Source organism: Clarias gariepinus, chromosome 13 (genome assembly GCF_024256425.1).
Source record: "Clarias gariepinus isolate MV-2021 ecotype Netherlands chromosome 13, CGAR_prim_01v2, whole genome shotgun sequence".
NCBI lineage: Eukaryota > Metazoa > Chordata > Actinopteri > Siluriformes > Clariidae > Clarias > Clarias gariepinus.
In genome coordinates this window covers 14,018,268-14,037,765 of record NC_071112.1, presented here as the reverse complement: position 1 = coordinate 14,037,765, position 19,498 = coordinate 14,018,268, and the positions used below count along the sequence as shown (strand labels likewise).

The following is a 19,498-nucleotide window of genomic DNA, read 5'->3' as shown; positions in this document are numbered from 1 at the left end:
TTACAACTGACTGCTCCTTTAATGAATTCATCGTGCAATTTAATGTGCTGTCCACATTGGAAACATCTAATTCTCAAACAAGTCTCAATGCACAAACTTACCATCTCGATTCCGTAAAAAACGAATAAAAAAGGATTATGTGTACAATTAAATCATCAGCTGACTATTACTGTAAATTTTCCCTCTTTTATGTTGACAATTCTATAATTTCTTATGTATGTTATATAAGATTTACATTTACAAATGAACTTAAATCTATAATTGGGTCCTAGCTTTCAGAGACTAAAGCTAGAAACTTAGACTTAGATTAAAGTCTCGAGTCTCTAAATTATAGAGCAGGTAGATGAGACGACTTGTTGTATAGATCTAAAATGACTGTTTTGTGAAGTGTCACACTTAATACAGTAGGACAGTTGCATTACTGAAGCCTCATTAGAGAAGATAGCTTATAAATACACTGGCACAGAGACTGTGTCTAAACCAATTAACTTCCCTAAATTGCAACATGGCAATGAGATTTAGCATAGTTAAGCAAATTATGCAAATGATGATAAAGTGCCTATTTAGTTGGGTAATGTTTGAAATGGAACAAGCTGCTAAAGCACCTTAAGCCAGCACTCTTAGTGAAACAGAGGACTGTTAGGGAATTTTATGCTAATAAATATTTATTGTTAACAAATGCAGATTAAGCTGCATGTCAAACCATAGTGGTCCGATTATTATTTATGCTTGGTTTTAATTAATGTTTTTATACTGTATAAGTCAGTAACAGGCAAGCAAAATCAGTATTTCGTCTGCAGTTTATATTTCTAAAAAGTTTATCTTTTTGTTGATGTATACATTTTTTCACAAACCATTAAACACTGGAAACCATTGGTGGTTATATGTTAGTGTCTGTTATCAGGGACTTTCCAAAAATCAATATCCAGTGCAAGGGTTCAGGGCAAAGAGACAGTTTTAGACTGGGCAAATCCATACTGAAGAGCAGAGGTCAAACCAGGTAACAACTCATCAAGAATAATGAGGGATCTGACAAGGAAACTAGTAAACATGGCACTCAGTAAAGCGTTTCAAATAAAAGCTCATGCTTTACTAGCTTCCTGGTCAGATTTCTTGCCCCATTTTGTCCTTAGATGTAGTAAATTTATCTATGCAGGTGCCTCGCCACTGTATGCAGGACTACCTGCCAATCCAAAGTCTGGATTAAAAAGTGAGGGCTCTGTCAGAATGGGCATCTAGCGTAAAGCTTTTGAAGTCAAATGCTTTATGCTGGATGCCCATTCTGCATTAAGTTTTATGCCTTATGCTTTACACAGAATGGGCATCCGGCATAAAGCGGGCCAAAAAAGTTATTTATGCAGCCCGTTCAGCAACAAACCTGGTAACAAAAAAGATTTACAGAAATCTGGGTCTAGATACATAATGAACATACCTAAGGTGGCAACAAACACACACACGCATGCACGCACGGGAATATTGTGAACAATATTGTCAACATGACTATAGCATTAAATAGGTTTAGATCATATGCAACACCTTATAATTATAAAAGAAGCCTGGAGAAGCACCGGTCTCTGGAGAGTCCAGGTGAGAATGAATTGAGGTATATGTCCAAGCAATTGTAAACAAAAAAACAGGCGCAGGCACACCAAGAAGAGTGTATCCAATATTCTGCAGCAGCATTATGCCAAGTCACATACAGTTCAAAGTTAGGGTTAACAGATTGTTGTGTATGTTGGAAGAATAAGAAACATGGTGAGATAATGGTAATGATAACCACAGTGCATGTAGGGTCTCCAGCTGGTCTAATCCTGACTTAAATGGTTTTTTAAAGCCTTAAAAGAAAAGCTGTTTTTGTTTTGAACTAGTAAACACATTAAGGTGTCTTGAGATGAATGTCAGAAACATATTCTGATTGAATATGCAAGAACACCAGGGTTAGCATGAACATCCCTGCACCCTTATTTAAATAAAAGCTGTTAACCAATGTTCAGATTAAACCAATGTTTAGATTGTTGTCAAGGACAGACAGAAAGTTCAACATTGAAGGCTTTGTAGGAAAATGTGTGTATGGCTTGCTTAACACTTGTAAGTTTTGCTAGAGCAATACTTTAGCAAGACACATTATCCTACAGAAGATACTGTAATGAACACTAGGAATGAAAGAGATAAAGTAACAGAGATAGATGAGTCCCTGTAACTGACCTTGTGAGGAGGAACAGGGCTCAGGAGTGATTCTGGGATGGCAGCTAAGCCTGAAAAATTGTAAAGATCAGGGCTGGAAGGTTGAGATTGCATTTTAAATTATTTGGAAACACCTGATCTTATGGCAGGGAAATGTAGAGGTAAAAGTTGGAGTAGGAATTTAGCAATTATAGATAATTCTGTTATGTGGTGTCAGGCAGAGACAGCTACAGAGAAAAAACTGTCAACAGAAACCATTAATAAGGCATCAACAGAGGTAAAAGCACAGGCAAGGCAGGAGCTGGATCAGAGCCTAAAAAAACATAAAATATAAAATTTGGATAATTTTCGAACTAAAAAGACTACAGATAAGAAGTTGTGCTAAAACAGACAACAATCGATGCATGTGGACTATCTGGAGCTTAGACTAGGATTTTGAGAAACCAGCAAGTAGTCTAAAAGAAATAAAAAACAAAACATAAAATGTTAATGACGTGAAATAATCAGACCATACTTCACCTTAACCCTCCTTTGAATTATGCAGCTCTAACTGAGGCCACCTCACAAACCAGCGAGATCAATAATCAATCAGTCTCTGAATGTCACTGTTTTAAATCTATTGTCTGTTTCCTGCTGTTTGGAATTCAGGGCCTAATTATACAGCTCTTGATTCCAACCTTCCTAAATGTCCTTTACCTAAAACCTGATGTGACAAACACAAATTGGTTCAAATGAAGGACACCAAAATCAATATATTGATAACAGCATTCAGCTACCTCTTTCTTCAGAACAGCTTCTTGGTCATTTGGAAACGGCTAGTAAAATAGATGTATTGTCATACTGTAGAACGAGTCATTTGACGATAGATTAACTACACATTTATTAGTTGTGAAATATTTTGGTATATTTGAAATAATGCTTTCACCTTGGCTATAATTTTTGTTTAAATAAATAAATGAAGAAATTTTAAAGAAATTAATGTCTACAGGAACGGTGATGTAGGCTGCACGGTGGCTTAGGGGTTAGCACTGCTGCCTTGCACCTTCAGGTTCCGGGTTCGATTGCCAACTCGGGTCTGTGTGCATGTAATTTGCATATTCTGGGTTTTCTCCCAAAAACCAAACCTGCATTTTAGAATGATTGCCATTCCCAAAAATTTCCCGTAGTGTTTGAATAAGCGTGTGTGCCTTGTGATGGATCGGCACCCTGTTCAGGGTGTATCTCACATTCTGCCCTAAGTCTCCTGGAGACTCCATGCCCCCCTGACCGCGTATACCAGACTAAGCTGTACTGTATAGATGATAAGTGAGTGAGTTAGGAATGGTAATGGTAAAATCAGTGGCTGACTTATTTAATTATTTTTTAAAAAGTTAACAGAGGTCTTAGAGTTCCATTAAAGTGCAATAATTAATTAATGCACCAGCTGCAAACTTAATTTTTTCTCATTCATATTAAGATGACAAGGCTGTTATTAAAAAAAAAAAGCAGTTAATAATCTTTCTCACATTTTTGGTTTGTACACATACACTGAATGTCTACAATGACTTAAAAGTGTATTTTCGATAATAGGTCCCCACTAAATGCATTTTCTTTTCCTTTTCTCCTTCTCTCTTGGGGTTTTCAAATATTTTTTCACACAGACATTACAAAAAAACATTTATTCACTTCATGTGCAATTTGTGATGAACAACAGTTTAACCAGGATGTTATCAATTTAATATATCTTAATGAAAATCTTGTTAATGTTGGTAATGTTTATAATGCAAATATCTCCAAAATTGCATTACTATAACATTGCTGTTCCAATTTTTGCTCATATAAAAATATTTACAATGTGTACCCAACATGAATGCCCAAAATAAAAAACAATCATTTGTGGAGTACAGACTTCTAATATGCACATAGCTTATGTAACTATTTGTATAAAGAATTACGATGTAAAGCCATTAAAAAAAAATAACATTTAAAGACAAAATACAGTATGTCAAGGGTGTTTCAGATTATGTTAAATATGGAAAGTTTCCAGTACTTGAGTTTCAAATTATTTAATTTATGATATAACTGCAATGTAAAAAAGAGAAAGACTGGAAATAATTTGGTCCTGTTTATGATGAAATATATCCGAAATACTTCCTGAAAATAGTATTCTGTGTAAAATCAACAACTCATTATATGACAGGTCATTCTCAAACACTCAATATTACACTTAAACATTAAATGGAAATGTTAATAATGCAAATATTTCTTAAATTGCATTACTATAACATTGCAGTTTAAATTTTTGCTCATATAAAAATATTTACAATGTGTACCCAATATGAATGCCAGAAATGATTGTCTCATACACTCAGTCTTACACTTAAACATTAAACGGGAATGTAGAAACACAATATAGTAAAATATTGGTTCTGTAACCTGGTGATATATGAGAACAATATTGGTTCAAGCAAAAACAGAAATAGGAAGTCTAAAGTACTGTTTTTTTTTTCTACCCTTTTTTTAATATTTAGATATTTTATGAAATGACATTGACTTTCCTAATGCTAAACTCTCCACTCTCCTCCAGCACCACAATATGGTTGATTTCTACAAACCCATAACACTGAATGAATTAAACTTTTGGAATCAAACTTGGACTTCATGCCATGCGTCACCTAGACATTCTTGACTGTCTCTTGTCTGCCACCAAGTGGAGATTTGGAGATCTTGACTCAAAATTTCTTCTTCTCAAATGGTTCACGCCAGGTCTGCACTATCATCGCATAGGCTTTGTCAATCTGGAAACCACATGACATCAGAATTAGACATGGACAGCCTAATGTATTTCTAAATATAGTCTGTATACTGTATGTCCTGATATGATTTACTGTAAGAAACCTGGCAACTCAAACTGCAATCGGTAAAGATTTGGATGACTCTTCATCTCACAATACTGTTCATTAACTCATAAAGTGTACTATATTTACACCTACATAAACCTAATGAATACTGAACAACATTAACGAAATGGCAGTTTGGTAACTCATTATGAATTAAGCAATAATTAACCAAGTATTATATAGCTCTTAAAACTTGATACTTGATACTGTAACTCTGTAATATTTGGAACATATTATTTTATGTATCTATGTACACATACTCATGAAGAAAAGAATGATTAATTTCATAAAGACCAAGGTAGGTAAGACAGCATTTGAGGAGCCGATGTGATAATGAATCTATCTATGCATCAGAAGGTCCAGATTTGATTCCTGGGCTGTCTACACTCGTTCTGGCTCAGTGGATGATGTTCTGGGTTACTGATCAGAAGGTCAGGGTTTCGAGCTCCCACATGACCAAACTGACACTGTAGGGCCCATAAACAAGGCCCTTAATCCTTTCTGCTGTATCATGGCTGGCCCTGCTCCTTCTGATCCCAGCTTTCAGACTGGGATATGCAAAGAAAATGGTGTAATAAATATATGACAAATAAAGGCTTCTTCTTCTTCTTCCTATTATTATTATTATTATTATTATTATTATTATTATTATTATTATTATTATATACATGTAATTTATAAGATTGGGTTATTATTGTCTAGTTTATAATGAACTTCCAAACCATTACATTATTATTACTTTTTCACTAATTCATCATCATTTTAATAATTAGACTACTACTAGTAGTGATCTAGTCATGCAAAGTTTTGTCCCTGCATTGGAACTAAGAGCCAGTTAACAGTTTTATTTTGTGTGTTGAATACAGAAACCTATTCTTTTTTCTTTTCTTTTTTCTTTTTCTTTCTTTTTTTTTTTTTTTTTTTTTACATAAAAGTAAATGTTAAATAATAATTTGTAATACGAGAGGTGTTCAAATCAAACCAGGACTGAATAGGGTGAGAATTTCTCATGAATTTAGTCATTTCTTTGTATGTTCAGCTAGTGGAACACCTGATCCTTGAAAATTGACAGATAACACTAACAACTTAAAGAAGAGACACATCTGTCTGAACTCGCACACACAGTTGTTTGTGAACATAAGTTGCACTTTATAGGATCTCAGATCCCCTTTAAAATCCTTATTCCACATGTTTTGGCAATTTAAAGTTTCCTGGGACGTCGGGATTTTAGATGTAAAGAAAGCAGTCCGATTATGGATTTGGCATAATAAAAATCTTTTCACCCTGATGGTATCCATGGATTGGTGAAACACTGGGATAAGTGCACTAGTGTAGCAGGTGATTATACAGTACGGAGAAATAAAAGGGTTTTTTTCCCCTCTTATTATTGTGTTCAGTTATTCAGTATGATCAAAAGTTCAGGTTTGACTTGAATACCCCCTTTAGTATAAAAAAATATTTGCCTGATTTATTAATTGTGTAATTGTTAAGAAAAAAAAAGATTTCTTACTTGCTCAGATTTTTTGATTCCGTAACGTAATAGTGTCGCCTGGTGTTCACTATTGTGGAACAAGATATCAAAGGTGAAGGTTTTAGTCATAGCATCTTCAATCTCTGGCTTGATGTGCGAGTAGAAGTCTCGAGGTGGGTGCTTTTCGTCCAGGTAATTATTCACTTTGTATTTCTTCCCAACCACATCAACTGGGTCCAGCTTTACAGCAGCGTTCAAGGCCCGACCAAAGAGAAGAAATTTTGTCTCAGCATCTAAAATAGAAAAGTTCCTTTTAAGAACGCCTGTATAAACTACTTTTTGTTATCATGCAGTATGTACTGTATAAATATTACACAAAACTTACCCCTGCATGTTAAATGTGCAACATAGGGGACACCATCTCTTTCTCCATAGTAAATTCCAAACTGGGAGAAATATTTGTTTCGGGGGAATTCAACAATATCCCCAGGGTAGAGCTTTGGCCGTGAATTACGCTGAAAAGCATTGAACTTTTCAATTTCACACAGCATTGATATCAATCCTACAGAGCTTTTTTATATCATACAGTACATATGATGTAGGTTTTATCATTTATTCTCGGAATTAGTTAAACTGATCTACTCAATTTAATAAAACTTTATTTCTTTTTCAGGTAAATAATGTCATAGAAAATTTGTATAAATAGCCTATAAATATATTTAGGCTAAATAATAAGAATAAATGTAAATACCATTACAAGTATCAGACATACCCTGTCAATTATAAGTTTCCTTTTTTTTTGTATTGAAACATATACAGATTTTATCATACATATTTTAGGAAACAGGAATCATTATTCCATAAATATGGAAAATGCAGCTTACCAGACCCATTGAGGAGGTTGACGTCTTTACGGAGCCTAATGCTACTGATAAACAGAAACACTTTCGTGGTGCCCTCAGGTGATGAAGCATGGAGGAGAGCTCTTATCTGTCAAAAGGGTGTTTCCCACTACTTACTGTGAAATACTGATCAGTGATCGCTCGTGTGAATCCAACATGTAATAACACATTTTTTAATGCCCACATCGAATAATAGTAGAATTTGTTCACCCAGGAAATTTCACCCAGGAACTATGGCTTAGTAACCTGATGCTGTTATTTGGTGAATGCATCATTGAATACAGTACATTGTGCTTAAGATGAAGAACACTTAATATTTCTGGTGGGATGCTGAAATACGGAAAGCCTGAAACATTTAAAGTTTATGTTCATTTATAAGAGTTTAACAGGGCAAATAATGCAAAAAAAGAAGAGAAAAAACATAGATTGTCTAGACGTTTGCTTGACGAATGTCATAAGAATAGCAGCTATACCAGAGCATACGAAACCAATGACCTGGGTTATGCATCTTTTCTTCTCTTCTGTAACTTCTCATTTCACCAGGAAACATCTGCTTGTTGAACTCATGCGGGCAAAACCCTCTATGCAAATCATCCACATGGCTTCTAGAAGATAAACCGAAACAGAGCATAGGTCGGAGATATCTCTAAATACTGATAGATAAATTTGGTGACTCACGTTTCCTGAAAACTAAACAGACAACATCAAAACACAGCAGGACATATGATGGTGTATTTAGTATGCTAACAAGCAATATGTGTAGGAGTCTATGGGAACATGCTGGACACCTCACGCTGCCTACAAAGCAAGGGTGGGAAAACAAGTAAAGACGAAGAAGACAATGTAATGCACAATGATTATGTGTGTGTGTGTGTGTGTGTGTGTGTGTATGGGGGGGGGGGAATTTTTTAGTTTGTGGCCTTACATCCTGAAGTTGTTGCAAAAATGCATGGGCTTGCTTAGTAGTAGCAGCTGTTAGTCATATAATTGTGAGAATGTCTTCTCAAAGAAAGTGTGTTGCCTCCATCTCTGAACAGGTGATAACTTAAGTTTGATACAAGTAACTTAAAAATCGAATTTGCATTACTCAAGTTTTTTTAAACACATATAAGACTGCTTGATTTTGTAATATTATATGATAATATAATGGGATTTATAATCAACATGGCCAGTGTAACTCAGATGAGGGCAGATCCCCTTTAAAATCTGGTTCCTCTAGGGGTTTCTTCCTCTTTTGCCTGGCCTATAATACAGATTTCTTTAAAAGCTGCTTTGTGCGAATATCTACTGCTAAAAGCACTATAGAAATAAAGCTGAAAAATATGGATAAAATCTACAATATTTTATGCATTTTCTCATTTTGCAACAGACGCACAAAGCACATGCAAGTGAGTTTTAAAACAAATGCCTTCACAACTGTCATCAGACATTCAGAGAAGACTACAGTAGGCCTTGGATGGCATGCCAGAGATTTGAATAATGTGCTAAAAGTGCATAGCTGCTTCCCTGCCCTGCTAGGCTTGCAGGAACTTAAACGATGAGGCACATGAGACATGGGCACTAAACCAGCTGAAAAGCCTGGCCTTGGAGAGAGGTGACATTGCTGGAGGAGGAAAGTTCTCAGGTCGTACTCCACCTGCTGTGTGGCCCATGTGTAGGCCCTTTTTGTGTGTGTGTGTGTGTGTGTGTGTGTGAGAGAGAGAGAGAGAGAGAGACAGACAGACAGACGGACAGAGACCACCAGCTGGCATTTCATCTGTGGCATTAGGAGAGGGAGCAAGCAACAGGATTAAACAAAACAATGAGGTTTTGTCATGGCCTATCAACTACTAATCAATAATAATAATAATTAAAAAAAGAGGTCTTTAAGCACTATGTTGTATCTTGACTCCTTGGGGTAGCTACAAGACAGTCTATTTTAAGAGTCTGATCTCTCTATTTTTCGTGTTTTTAGACAGGACTGTCAGCTGTGAGTTTCTTTTTAACTTGAAATATCTTCACCAATCCCCAAGTCACTCTGGCATGGCATATGCTTATTTGCCTAAATTCTGCTTTAATCATCCATGACCTTCTGCTAAGCATAGTGGCCAAAATACATTTCTGTGAATATTTTCCTGTGAAGACTCACAGTGTATATTAAGTTACCTAAAGTGGACATACATTTCTGGATCCAACGTATTATTATATAATTATGTATCGTGGATGACTGATATACAGGGCAGGTGAAAATGAACTAGGCAAGGTTTAATGGCTATAGAACTTGTAGTATCACTGGAGCACTACCCCATGGTGCACCACCCCATTTTGCTCTTACTGTGCGTACGTGGTTAGACCAGGACGTTGGCAGGGACATTTTGAACCTCAGGAATGGCTTGAGTTTGAGTTTCTGAGGGGGGAAAATGCTAACTCCCCAGGATATATATCATCTGATTAGTTGCCCTAAAGTAAATTATGTTTCAATTTTTATGCAACAAAAATCAGTAGTGCCACGAGTGGTCGTAGATAAAAAAATAAAAAAAGTGAAATAAACATAATCACAGAATATTATAAAGTAGAGGCTGGGGCTAATTAATTTCTAGCCCAAGACTATGAATTTACACAATCAATATTATCCAGCCAAAGTATAAATCACTTGAAGTGATGACAGAGCCATACATTTTGTCTTTGTTGAACAAAAGTACAGTGGTTGCAATTGCTATTTACTTTGGTGGAAGTTTGGAATAGTCACTGAATTGAGATGCTTAATAAAAATATATATAGATAACAATCATGAACTGTGTGCCTACCTGTTCTTTTTTTTTTTTAGGTTTATTTCTATCATGAGATTCTGATCATGATGCTTTCATAGGATTGCTGCCAGTTTACTGGTACTGTATGTGGTAAAAACGTTTTTTGAAACCCCTAGGCGATGTTGTCACTAGAATAGTAATTACATGCTTCACCAAGTATAAAGCCAAACCACACAGGTGTATGAGTGCATCCAGTCTGATTTGTAAATTGTTGTAGAACTCTGCCCAACTAAGAGAAAAACTAGCACATGCTACATTCTATCAGTCTCAGCACCTGTTTTTTAGCTGTTGATTACAGTACCTTTGACCTCTGGGATAGGAAGATACACAATGGAAAGCCTTTAAGAGACTGGTCGTGTGGCCCAGAGTGAACAGCTGTATCCACCTCAAGCCTGGCAGCTGGCAAGCAAACACTAGGACTTCACCTCTTTTAATGCTCAAGACCTCATGAGTCAGCATGGGTTTGTGAATCGGTCTTTTCTGTGCCAGAGACCTGATGTGGGACTGAGTCACACTGGGGACAAATGCACGATTAAGCAATTAAGTCGACATTTGTTTAAGTCGACATGTTTGTGGAATTGAATATATTGAATTTGACTACCTGAATGTGCTGAATAAACCGGCTATTCAATCATTTTTTTCTTCTTCCCTTGGACATGTTCCAGGATGACAAGACTGTCAGAATCCTGACCTTAACTCCAGTGGAAGTCTTCGAAATGTGCTGGAGAAGACTGGAGCAGATTTTAAAAGCCAAGACTCTAAAAAAGTCAAAAATCTAGATGGAAATGAATGTTGTCTGGTTGCATAAGGTTCTCGAAACCATGCCATGACAAATATGTGCCATAACCTAAGCCAAATGTCGTCCAACAAGAAACTAAAGTTTGCACATTTTTTTCTTTGTCATATTGTAATTTTGAAGCTGTCGATTTAAATAAAAATGAAAGAAATCATCCAAGTTGTTCAAGTACATTGTAAAGTATGCATTTCAGATTTATTTTAAATAGACTTTATTCGAACTGAATGAACAGGAAGAAATTTGAAGTTGTATTTGCAATGAAGGGCATACTGTATATGAGTTTTTTAATGAAGGACAAAGTTATTACACCAGCAGAAGTGTGTTTAGCAATCTAAAAATAAGATGGCTGACCTCATTATGAGTTACGCTCTGTTTCATGGCATTTAAATACTGATCAGTTTGAAGCGTGTTATATTCTGATTAAGTATCCATTAGTATTTTGTGCATGGGAAAAATTTAAGTCATATTTTTAATTTTTTTATATTCTAATTCTGAATATCATGGTTCCATGAACGTTGTGAATCGTATGTATATATTACATTAAAGGAAGATTAATAATGTAAAGCAAAATCCTTTAATGAGGGAGGTATCCTGGTGTCAGTGCCATAATCAGATCCTCGACAGTTATTTCTAAGCCATGTGCCAGGCACTCTGCCAAAGAACAGCACTACAAAATGAAACAGGAATATTGTAAGCACCTGTGTAACTTATATAGTGTCAATCATTGTCCTTCGGTATCACTGTTTATATGTACAAGCTTGTCTTATAATTACCCTGCCTCTCAGGCTGAGTTTAGAACACAGGTGTTGACCTTAGTGGACATGAGGTGTTCTCTTCCCTGTTCACATTTCCCTGTGCTCTCCTGTTTCCAGCTTCAGCCATGGACGGGATCCCGGTTCGTGATCCCGCAGCCACTGGATGGAAAGTCGAAATGGAAAAAGGGAAATGTATATGAGGTCATTTGGCACATTCTGTTATCATGCTCGCATGCAGTTAATCAGTCAAACAGAAACGTGATCCAATCCATAGACCGAGCGCTGTTACAGTATGTTACCTATGAGAGATTTTGCCTTGGTGAATGGTAATGATGTGTTCCTTACTACAGTATGTCTACAGCACTGAATATTTTCAAATCATGACTCCTGCTGATCTCACATACCAATGTCCATTACCAAAAAAAAAAAAAAAGTTTAATTCACTGCTGGCTCTGAGCAGTTGTAATAAAATGTGATTGAACCTTAGCGATCATTTTTGGTCACGGACGACAAGGTATAGTGGAATACGGGCCTATGTATATGACATACCTAAAATTACAAACTCTGCAGTCAGCTGTGCTGCTGGAAGCATTTTCTGCTCTACTGTCCCAATAAAAACTCCTCACAGTTGTCTCCCAGTCATCCCTACCCCCAAAAGCGCTCCTTTTTTAAGGGGCCATTGATATTCAGTGCAAGAGAGAGCAGCGGGTATAGGGTGTCTCGAGTGTAGTGCGAACAGCTGAGAGGTGTGATTTCACAGGCTGCCTTGCCCTGTCAGAGTGCTGAGGCCTGGGAACAGGAGGCGCAGGAGAGCCCCAGGCCTCTAAAGGACACTGACAGGTGGAAGGCCAACAGCAAGGGGGAGGGCAGCTCATAGAAAAGGCTGAGAAGCCAAGCCTGGCCTGGATACAGTCCAGCGCTCGACTGCAGAGGAGGAGGATATGGACAGGAGAGCAGCACAAGGGACAGAAGGACAGGCCAAGGTGGACAAACTCCACAGCGAGTGAGAAACCAGCTTTGAAGGGTTGGGCAAGTAATGTGCAGAGCCTTATTCTCATCTTAACATGTTTCCAGGGAACCGTGAAGTCAGACTCATAACTACTGCAGAACAAGAGTGGTGGTTTTTGTTCATTAAGGGCTTCCAGCTAATATTAATTGTTCTCTTTGAATGCTGAGAATGGGTAGGAGATCACTTGCTTTACAAAGCGGTTATATTCTTGTGTGTTTGAAAATGAACAGATAATTTTAACTTGCTTAATAATAAATTGTTGTCCATAAAACGTCCAATTCCCCTAAGGTGTTTAAAAACCATGACAGAGTGATGTTTGGTATTTTATATCATAAATAGTTTAAAAAAATGTTCTTGTACATAATCTGTATTTTATGTTTTACACCATAAATTATAGGCAGTATGGCAGATAAAGGAATTCATATTTACTCTTTGAGATAACATACTTCCTTATATCCCCATATACTGCATTCAGCTATGGAATGTAAGGAAGTGTGTGGTTTCAGGGGGACTCATCATCATCATCATCATCATGTACTGTACATCCTTACAACACATGGTTCAAGAATGCAAAATAAAGAGTTCTTTTATTCACTGCCATTTTAATATATTAAAATGTTTGTAGATAATTATTATCAATGTGTAATAATTTCCTTTCTTTTTGATATCTAAAACGAAGGGGACTACACTTTTATTTCTGGTATAGAGGATATGTCAAAGTCACAGAGTACACATACATTCCATGGAATGGAGATCATATTATAAGTGTATATGGTTCCTCCATGTCATGCATGCTGCGCCACTAGACTCGCATCTTATTCAGCCAGTGATGGTGCAGGCTGAGTGACAGAACACAGGTGCAGTAAAGTGTTCACTCTTATAAATAGAGGGACAGGTGCGGGGGAGCTAATTTGGGTGGGCTGTTTCCATGTGGACATAATGGCACATCTATTTACACTCTCAATGTCTTGGAAGCAAATAAAAAAAATGTTTTGAGAACACTTGCAGAAATATGCAAAGAAAAGGATAAAGAAAGTTTCTAGCAGACCAGCAAATCTTCTGTACAGCAGGTGGAGCTCTAACTTTGGGATAAAGAATCCCTATATATATATATATATATATAGGACTGGGGAGATCCTTTTAAATAAAACAATATATATATTTATACACTAAATACAACGGAAGTAGATTTAGCTTATGATTTTTTTTTTTTTTTACCATTGAGGAATAATGTGGTTCTCCACACACCTCCTCAATGCATGTATATCAAATGCAGCACATTTGCACATCTTGCTGGGCAGCACGTCTTAGTGGCTGGTAAACTGGAACCAAGTCAGGAGTCTTAGTGAGGTTTGGTCCCCTTCAACCAGCTACTGCGCCGTGATTTCAGCCAGCAACACATCACTCTCCAGGATTACTAAAAAATTCTTATTGTTTTTTTTCATCCTCAAACTACATGTTACATTGTGTTCACATGTACCACTTACACTGGTTTCAGTTCCTTTAGGTGTAATATGATTGCTATTTTTTATCCAGCTCTATACTGATCTCTAGAGGCAAGTGGCCTCCAATGCTTAGAGAGAAACTCCAATATGCCTATTATATATTCAGCGCAAAGAAACATCAAGGCATCATTAAATAAAAAAAATAATAATAATAAATCTGATCTCATTTTATTATAAAGCCAAAGGTCATTTGACAGGTCCCCACAACAATAAAGCAAATGAAAACCACAAAAATAATATAGAGTACATAAATAATCATTTTGACAAAATATAGCAAATATCACACATCCATAATTGTGCATAAAATATGTTGACTCAGTCCCTGATTTCAATAAATGACTAATGATCTTGGATATTTTATAAATGTTGTGCTCTTTCTGTACAAAATACATTTTACTATTTAAAAAAAATATATTGTACAAAAAGCAGAGTGACAACCATTAAGACACCTACAATCAGAGACATGTGCTTTCTGTGACTGTCAATAAAACAAGAAGAGCAAATGTGGTCTCCTTTTTATTTTTTCCCTTAACAAAGCATAAGAAAAGTTCAACTTTCCTCCCTTTTCATAGGTTTATTTTTTTATGAAATATAAAAATTTCACAGTAGGCACCAGACAACCTAATTAGGAAAGAACTGAATGTCACTTTTTTTTTAAGTTTCACATACAACCACATTTCCAACATTTGTGCCAGGGTCCAAGAAGACTCCTGTGTACATACACACACTCTCTCTCTCTCTCTCTCTCTCTCTCTCACATACACACACACACACACACATCAGTGCAGCATTGGTGCAGGGGCATCTGACAATAATTATACAGTAAAATCCAGAAAAGCACCCATATATTTGTAAATCCTACATAATTTAGCAGCAACCTGAGGTTTTCAGTGTAATCAAATCCAGAATATAGATTTCAAAATAAAAATAATATTAGCCTAGAAAAGGTTGACTCAATTCGTTGCATGAGTACTTCACACATTATATCAAATTTATAATAAATGAATATGTTATTAAAACTTTAAGTCTTAAGTCAGTGTTATTAAACCAGCTTTAGGAGAACATATTTTTAACCACAACCGTCTGATCTTTAGTCTAAGTTTAAATACTTAATGCTTATGAACCAGATGTGAATGGTTTGTACTACAAACTAAATATACCTTAAAGTTTAAAGTCAATCACATGCATGCTTACGGTAATATTTGTACTTTGTTGCTGCATTTGCTTGACATGCTGACAAAATGATTTTTAAACGACCTTACTACTTTCATTCCCATTATCTCCATTTAAAGACAAACCAAATTTGGAAGTCAAACACAGAATTATATTCTTGCCATATGCACCTTGCACCTATGCAATATTAAAACAGTAAGGCAACAGCTGCTTGATATTAAGAGCATGAGAGAAGAGCTCCATATAAAAAAAAGAAAAAAAAAAGCGCTACATCTCGCCTTCCTCCTCCTCTTCCTCTTCTTTCTCTGGCAATGGCATCTTCATCCACCCTTCAGGAGAGTGGCCGTGCTTTTTTTGGTGCCGCTTGTAGTTGTCCCAGTGGCCTGTGGTGTAGGCACACTCCTGGCACTTAAACGGTTTTTCACCAGTATGGCGCAGCATGTGGCGCTTTAGGTTCATGCTCTGGTTACAGCTGTAGTTGCAAACGGTACACTGGAAGGGCTTGGAACCTGAGTGGATGCGTTCATGTCGCTTTAGGTTAGCCAGGTTTCCACAAGCATAGTCGCACAGGTGGCACTTGTAAGGCTTCTCGCCTGTGTGCACGCGGTGGTGCCTTTTTAGGTTGTCGAAGTGGGCTGAGGCATAGTTGCACTGTGGACATTTGTAAGGCTTTTCCCCACTGTGAGTCTTCATGTGCCGCACCAGGTGGTTGGGGTACTGTGTGATAAAGGGGCATGAAGTGCATGAGAAAAGCTTGTCCCCTTTCTCAGGGCTAGATGGAGAGCTCTTAGCTAGCATGTCCAGAGTGCACTTGCTGCAGATGTGCATGGCCTCTCCTTCCTCATCCTCCATTGCCAAGCCACAAACACGACATGTGAAGGGGAAAAGCAGCTCAGGCATCGGCTCTGACTCCGGGCCTAGGGTCTCAGCCTCCAACAGACTGGGGGGGTGATGAGCAGCATGCAGGCTCCCAATACTTTGCAGAAAGTCTGGGTCAGCACTAATGTGTAGACTCAGATCAGACCCTACACTCTCTGTAAAAGACACATAGAAAAAGCAGGGTTTTTTGAGCCACATGCAGAATAAACCTCTTCCTCTCTGTGGGGAAGTTTAGTTTAAGGAACCTCAGTGTTCTTACTTCCCTTTACACTTTAAATGCATGCTGTGCAATGAGTGGTTCCTCTTTGGCTAACAAAGCTGAGAAAACATTTTAAACTAGAAACATGCAGTTACTAACTCACGGACATAAAATGCAGAACTAACTACAACAGTTTAACTGCAAATCATTTCTAGTCATGAATTCACTTAAGTAGTCTAAACATAAATATACCTTCCATTACAGCTGTGGATTCATCTGTCTTATGTACCATCATATGTCGTTTCAGGGTGTGGCTGCTACTTGCACAATATTCACATTGACTACACTTGTTTGGCTTCTCCTGAGTGTGCATGCGCCGATGCCTCTTTAGGTTGCCTAGGGAGTTGCAGGCGAATGTACAGTAGTCACATTTGTATGGCTTCTCCCCAGTGTGTGTGCGCACATGTCTCTGTAAGTTAACCAGCTGAGCTGAAGCATACGTGCAGTGCTGGCACTGGTACGGCTTCTCGCCATTGTGTGTTTTCATGTGCCGCTTCAAGTGGTTGGAGTAGCGCGAGGTAAAGCTGCACAGTTTACACGAGAATGTTTTGTAGGAGTTGGGGGTGGACTTCACTCTGTGGCCTTTCTGTTGGGAAGCCCTAGCAGATGTGGCCTCCTTTCCCTGTTCATGATTCTGCTCTGCTCCCCTCTCTTCACCACCACACTGAAGACAGTATAGTCCTGCCACATCTAGGGCCCCACTAAGAGGATCACCAAGTAGCTGGCCACACTGCCTGCAGGAGAGGTATGGGGCAAAGGCTGAGTCTCCGCCCATCTCCTCCCGTTCGCTTTCGGTGTCTCGGGGGTCCTCAAAGTCACTTTCCATGCTGAGGCGGTTGTAACTGGAGCAGTCCTCATCGCTAAAGGCGTATGCTGGAATTCCCATGTCAGCAGTTACTGAATCTGTAAAGAAACCCCGGAACATGTGTTTCAAAACCCTTTGGATAAAGGATGGAAACTACAGAGTGTGTGTGTTTTTTTTTTTTTTTTTAAAAGAAGTATATTGAAATACTGCAATACTTAAAATTACTAACCAGAGTCTCTCTCAATTCCTATGATCGTGTAGTCAGTCTCTTCGAAACCCTGTTCAAGGAGGAAATCAGTCTCCAGAACCAAACTCTCTGGATTCCCAACACCAACAGCATCTTCAGTCCCCACTAAGACACCAATAACAAATTAGTCCAGTTTTACCTTAATGCAAAATGTACTTGGAAATGTAAAGCAGTTCAGAGACATGCCATCTACAACAATATGTGTATCAGCCTTTTTAGTTAGTTAAAGGAAATGAACGGCAGAAACTTAAGGACCGACTAAGATGGAAAAACAGCCGAGCAAAGAGTCAGCACTGACAGAGGAAAAGAGAGTAAGAAACCGAGGAAGGAACCATTGAAAGGACAGAGATAAAGACAGGGAGGGGTGAAGAGCTCTGCTCATGGCAAAGATTTTTGAGAGGAAAGAAGACAAACAAGATAAAAAGCCGAAATAGAATATTTGAAAGATAGCTGGAAAAAAAGAAACAAAAAGACATACATAAGATTTTATAAGACTTGTATAACATATTAACAAAATGTCAGACATAGGATTTGTGAAGGATGTAACATGATGACAAGCTAAAGATCAGAAAGGCATGCTGTGTGTTCTGTCCACAGAACTTTGTCCTTGCACATAACAAACACAAGTTAAAGTAGAACTTACATTTGACAGGCTGTGGATTTGATTGTTTTCTCCTGGGCATTTTCTAGCAGTCTCCGAGGATTCTTCTGGTCGACTCTTAAAACATCTCATCACCCTTCCTACACTGTCATCTTCCTCTTCCAAATCCACACAAAGCCAAGACTAGCCGTGTGATCAGCTCACTCATCTTTACTTCTCAACTTCACCGAGTGGCTTAGCAGAGCTTCATTAGCAGCAGATCAGAGTTAAATAAATCATACTGGGTTCGAAACTGTTGAGCAGAAAACTAACTACACGACCTTGCTGGTCATTTTAAAAGGCTTCCTGTAGTTCCTGTAAAACGCCGACAGACGATGTGCCACTGAGAACAATAAAGGAAACACGTCTGCTCATCTAGTAAGCTTTTCCATTCAATTGTCAACTAGCGTTAGCTACCTAAAAACAAAATAAATACAAAAACAGCGAAATTGACAACATTTACAAGCACATAACTTACATTTTCACCCAGAAAACTTCTAACCAGCCGTTATCCACCAACTCAGGCAAGAAGTTAAAAAATGTGTGCTTAAACACTAGAACAACGCACCTCCATAACAAACATTTATCTCTCACAAGTACTCCATGAGTTAGTTAAGTGCTAAATTAGCAGAAGAACTAGTCCACTAGAAAGAGCTAACAAAATAGCATGTAGCATAACTTGTTAGCAACCTCCCTAGCATTAGCTCAGCTATTCGCCGTTAAATATCATTAAAAATGTCGATTTATTAGATGCATTAGTTAAAATGTCGGGAAAATACAAGACATTCGGTCTAAGTAATCCTCTAAAGCAATTGGCAATCCGGTGTAAAAATGTTACAGTTAGCTTTATTCTTTACAGGCAGTTAGCTTAGCTAGCCACAGCACTATTTGCAAATAGTTCATGTTAACAACAATGCATTGCAAGCGTTTCTACTACAGGAAGTGATTCGCGGTTTGCGCATGCGTCAACATTGTGGCCGTTGCGAAGGCGCCCTCTAAGGGATGTGAACTTAATTATCAACGTCTATAACCAAACTTTGCTTATAACAAAAATTCATTCAGTCTTAAATGCAAAATTTCACCAATGGATTGAACATTTTATTTACACCTTGGTCCAGTTAAATTTTATATTTAAAAATGACTGGGATTAGTCGACAATCTGAGCAGTAACATTTGTAGCTGGAAAAGTTTGATTTTTTTAATCT

At 37.5% G+C, this 19,498-nt stretch overlaps 2 protein-coding genes across 2 annotated transcripts; both read right to left on the bottom strand.

Annotated features, from left to right (window-relative positions):
* Nucleotides 1-3,863: 3,863 nt before the first annotated feature.
* On the bottom strand, nucleotides 3,864-7,811 carry plaat1l (phospholipase A and acyltransferase 1-like). Its single transcript, XM_053509975.1, has 4 exons — nucleotides 7,419-7,811; nucleotides 6,920-7,049; nucleotides 6,574-6,827; nucleotides 3,864-4,961 (listed from the first exon to the last, which is right to left on the bottom strand). Exons 1-4 carry the CDS (start codon nucleotides 7,506-7,508, stop codon nucleotides 4,896-4,898), a joined length of 540 nt encoding a protein of 179 aa, XP_053365950.1. The 5' UTR covers nucleotides 7,509-7,811; the 3' UTR covers nucleotides 3,864-4,895.
* A 6,982-nt stretch (nucleotides 7,812-14,793) lies between these two features.
* On the bottom strand, nucleotides 14,794-19,207 carry LOC128536310 (zinc finger protein 513). The gene is made up of 4 exons (XM_053510520.1): nucleotides 18,297-19,207; nucleotides 17,636-17,758; nucleotides 16,794-17,504; nucleotides 14,794-16,497 (listed from the first exon to the last, which is right to left on the bottom strand). The coding sequence occupies exons 1-4, from the start codon at nucleotides 18,334-18,336 to the stop codon at nucleotides 15,731-15,733; spliced, it is 1,641 nt and encodes a 546-aa protein (XP_053366495.1). The 5' UTR covers nucleotides 18,337-19,207; the 3' UTR covers nucleotides 14,794-15,730.
* Between the last annotated feature and the right edge of the window lie 291 nt (nucleotides 19,208-19,498).

Coding starts and splice junctions, on each gene's coding strand:
- plaat1l (XM_053509975.1), bottom strand. CDS start 7,508: ATGCTTCATCACCTGAGGGCACCACGAAAGTGTTTCTGTTTATCAGTA. Junction 6,828..6,919: donor TGCACATTTAACATGCAGGG/GTAAGTTTTGTG, acceptor TTTCTATTTTAG/ATGCTGAGACAAAATTTCTT. Junction 4,962..6,573: donor GAATCAAAAAATCTGAGCAA/GTAAGAAATCTT, acceptor TGTGGTTTCCAG/ATTGACAAAGCCTATGCGAT.
- LOC128536310 (XM_053510520.1), bottom strand. CDS start 18,336: ATGCCCAGGAGAAAACAATCAAATCCACAGCCTGTCAAAT. Junction 17,505..17,635: donor AGGAATTGAGAGAGACTCTG/GTTAGTAATTTT, acceptor GTTTCTTTACAG/ATTCAGTAACTGCTGACATG. Junction 16,498..16,793: donor ATCCACAGCTGTAATGGAAG/GTATATTTATGT, acceptor TGTCTTTTACAG/AGAGTGTAGGGTCTGATCTG.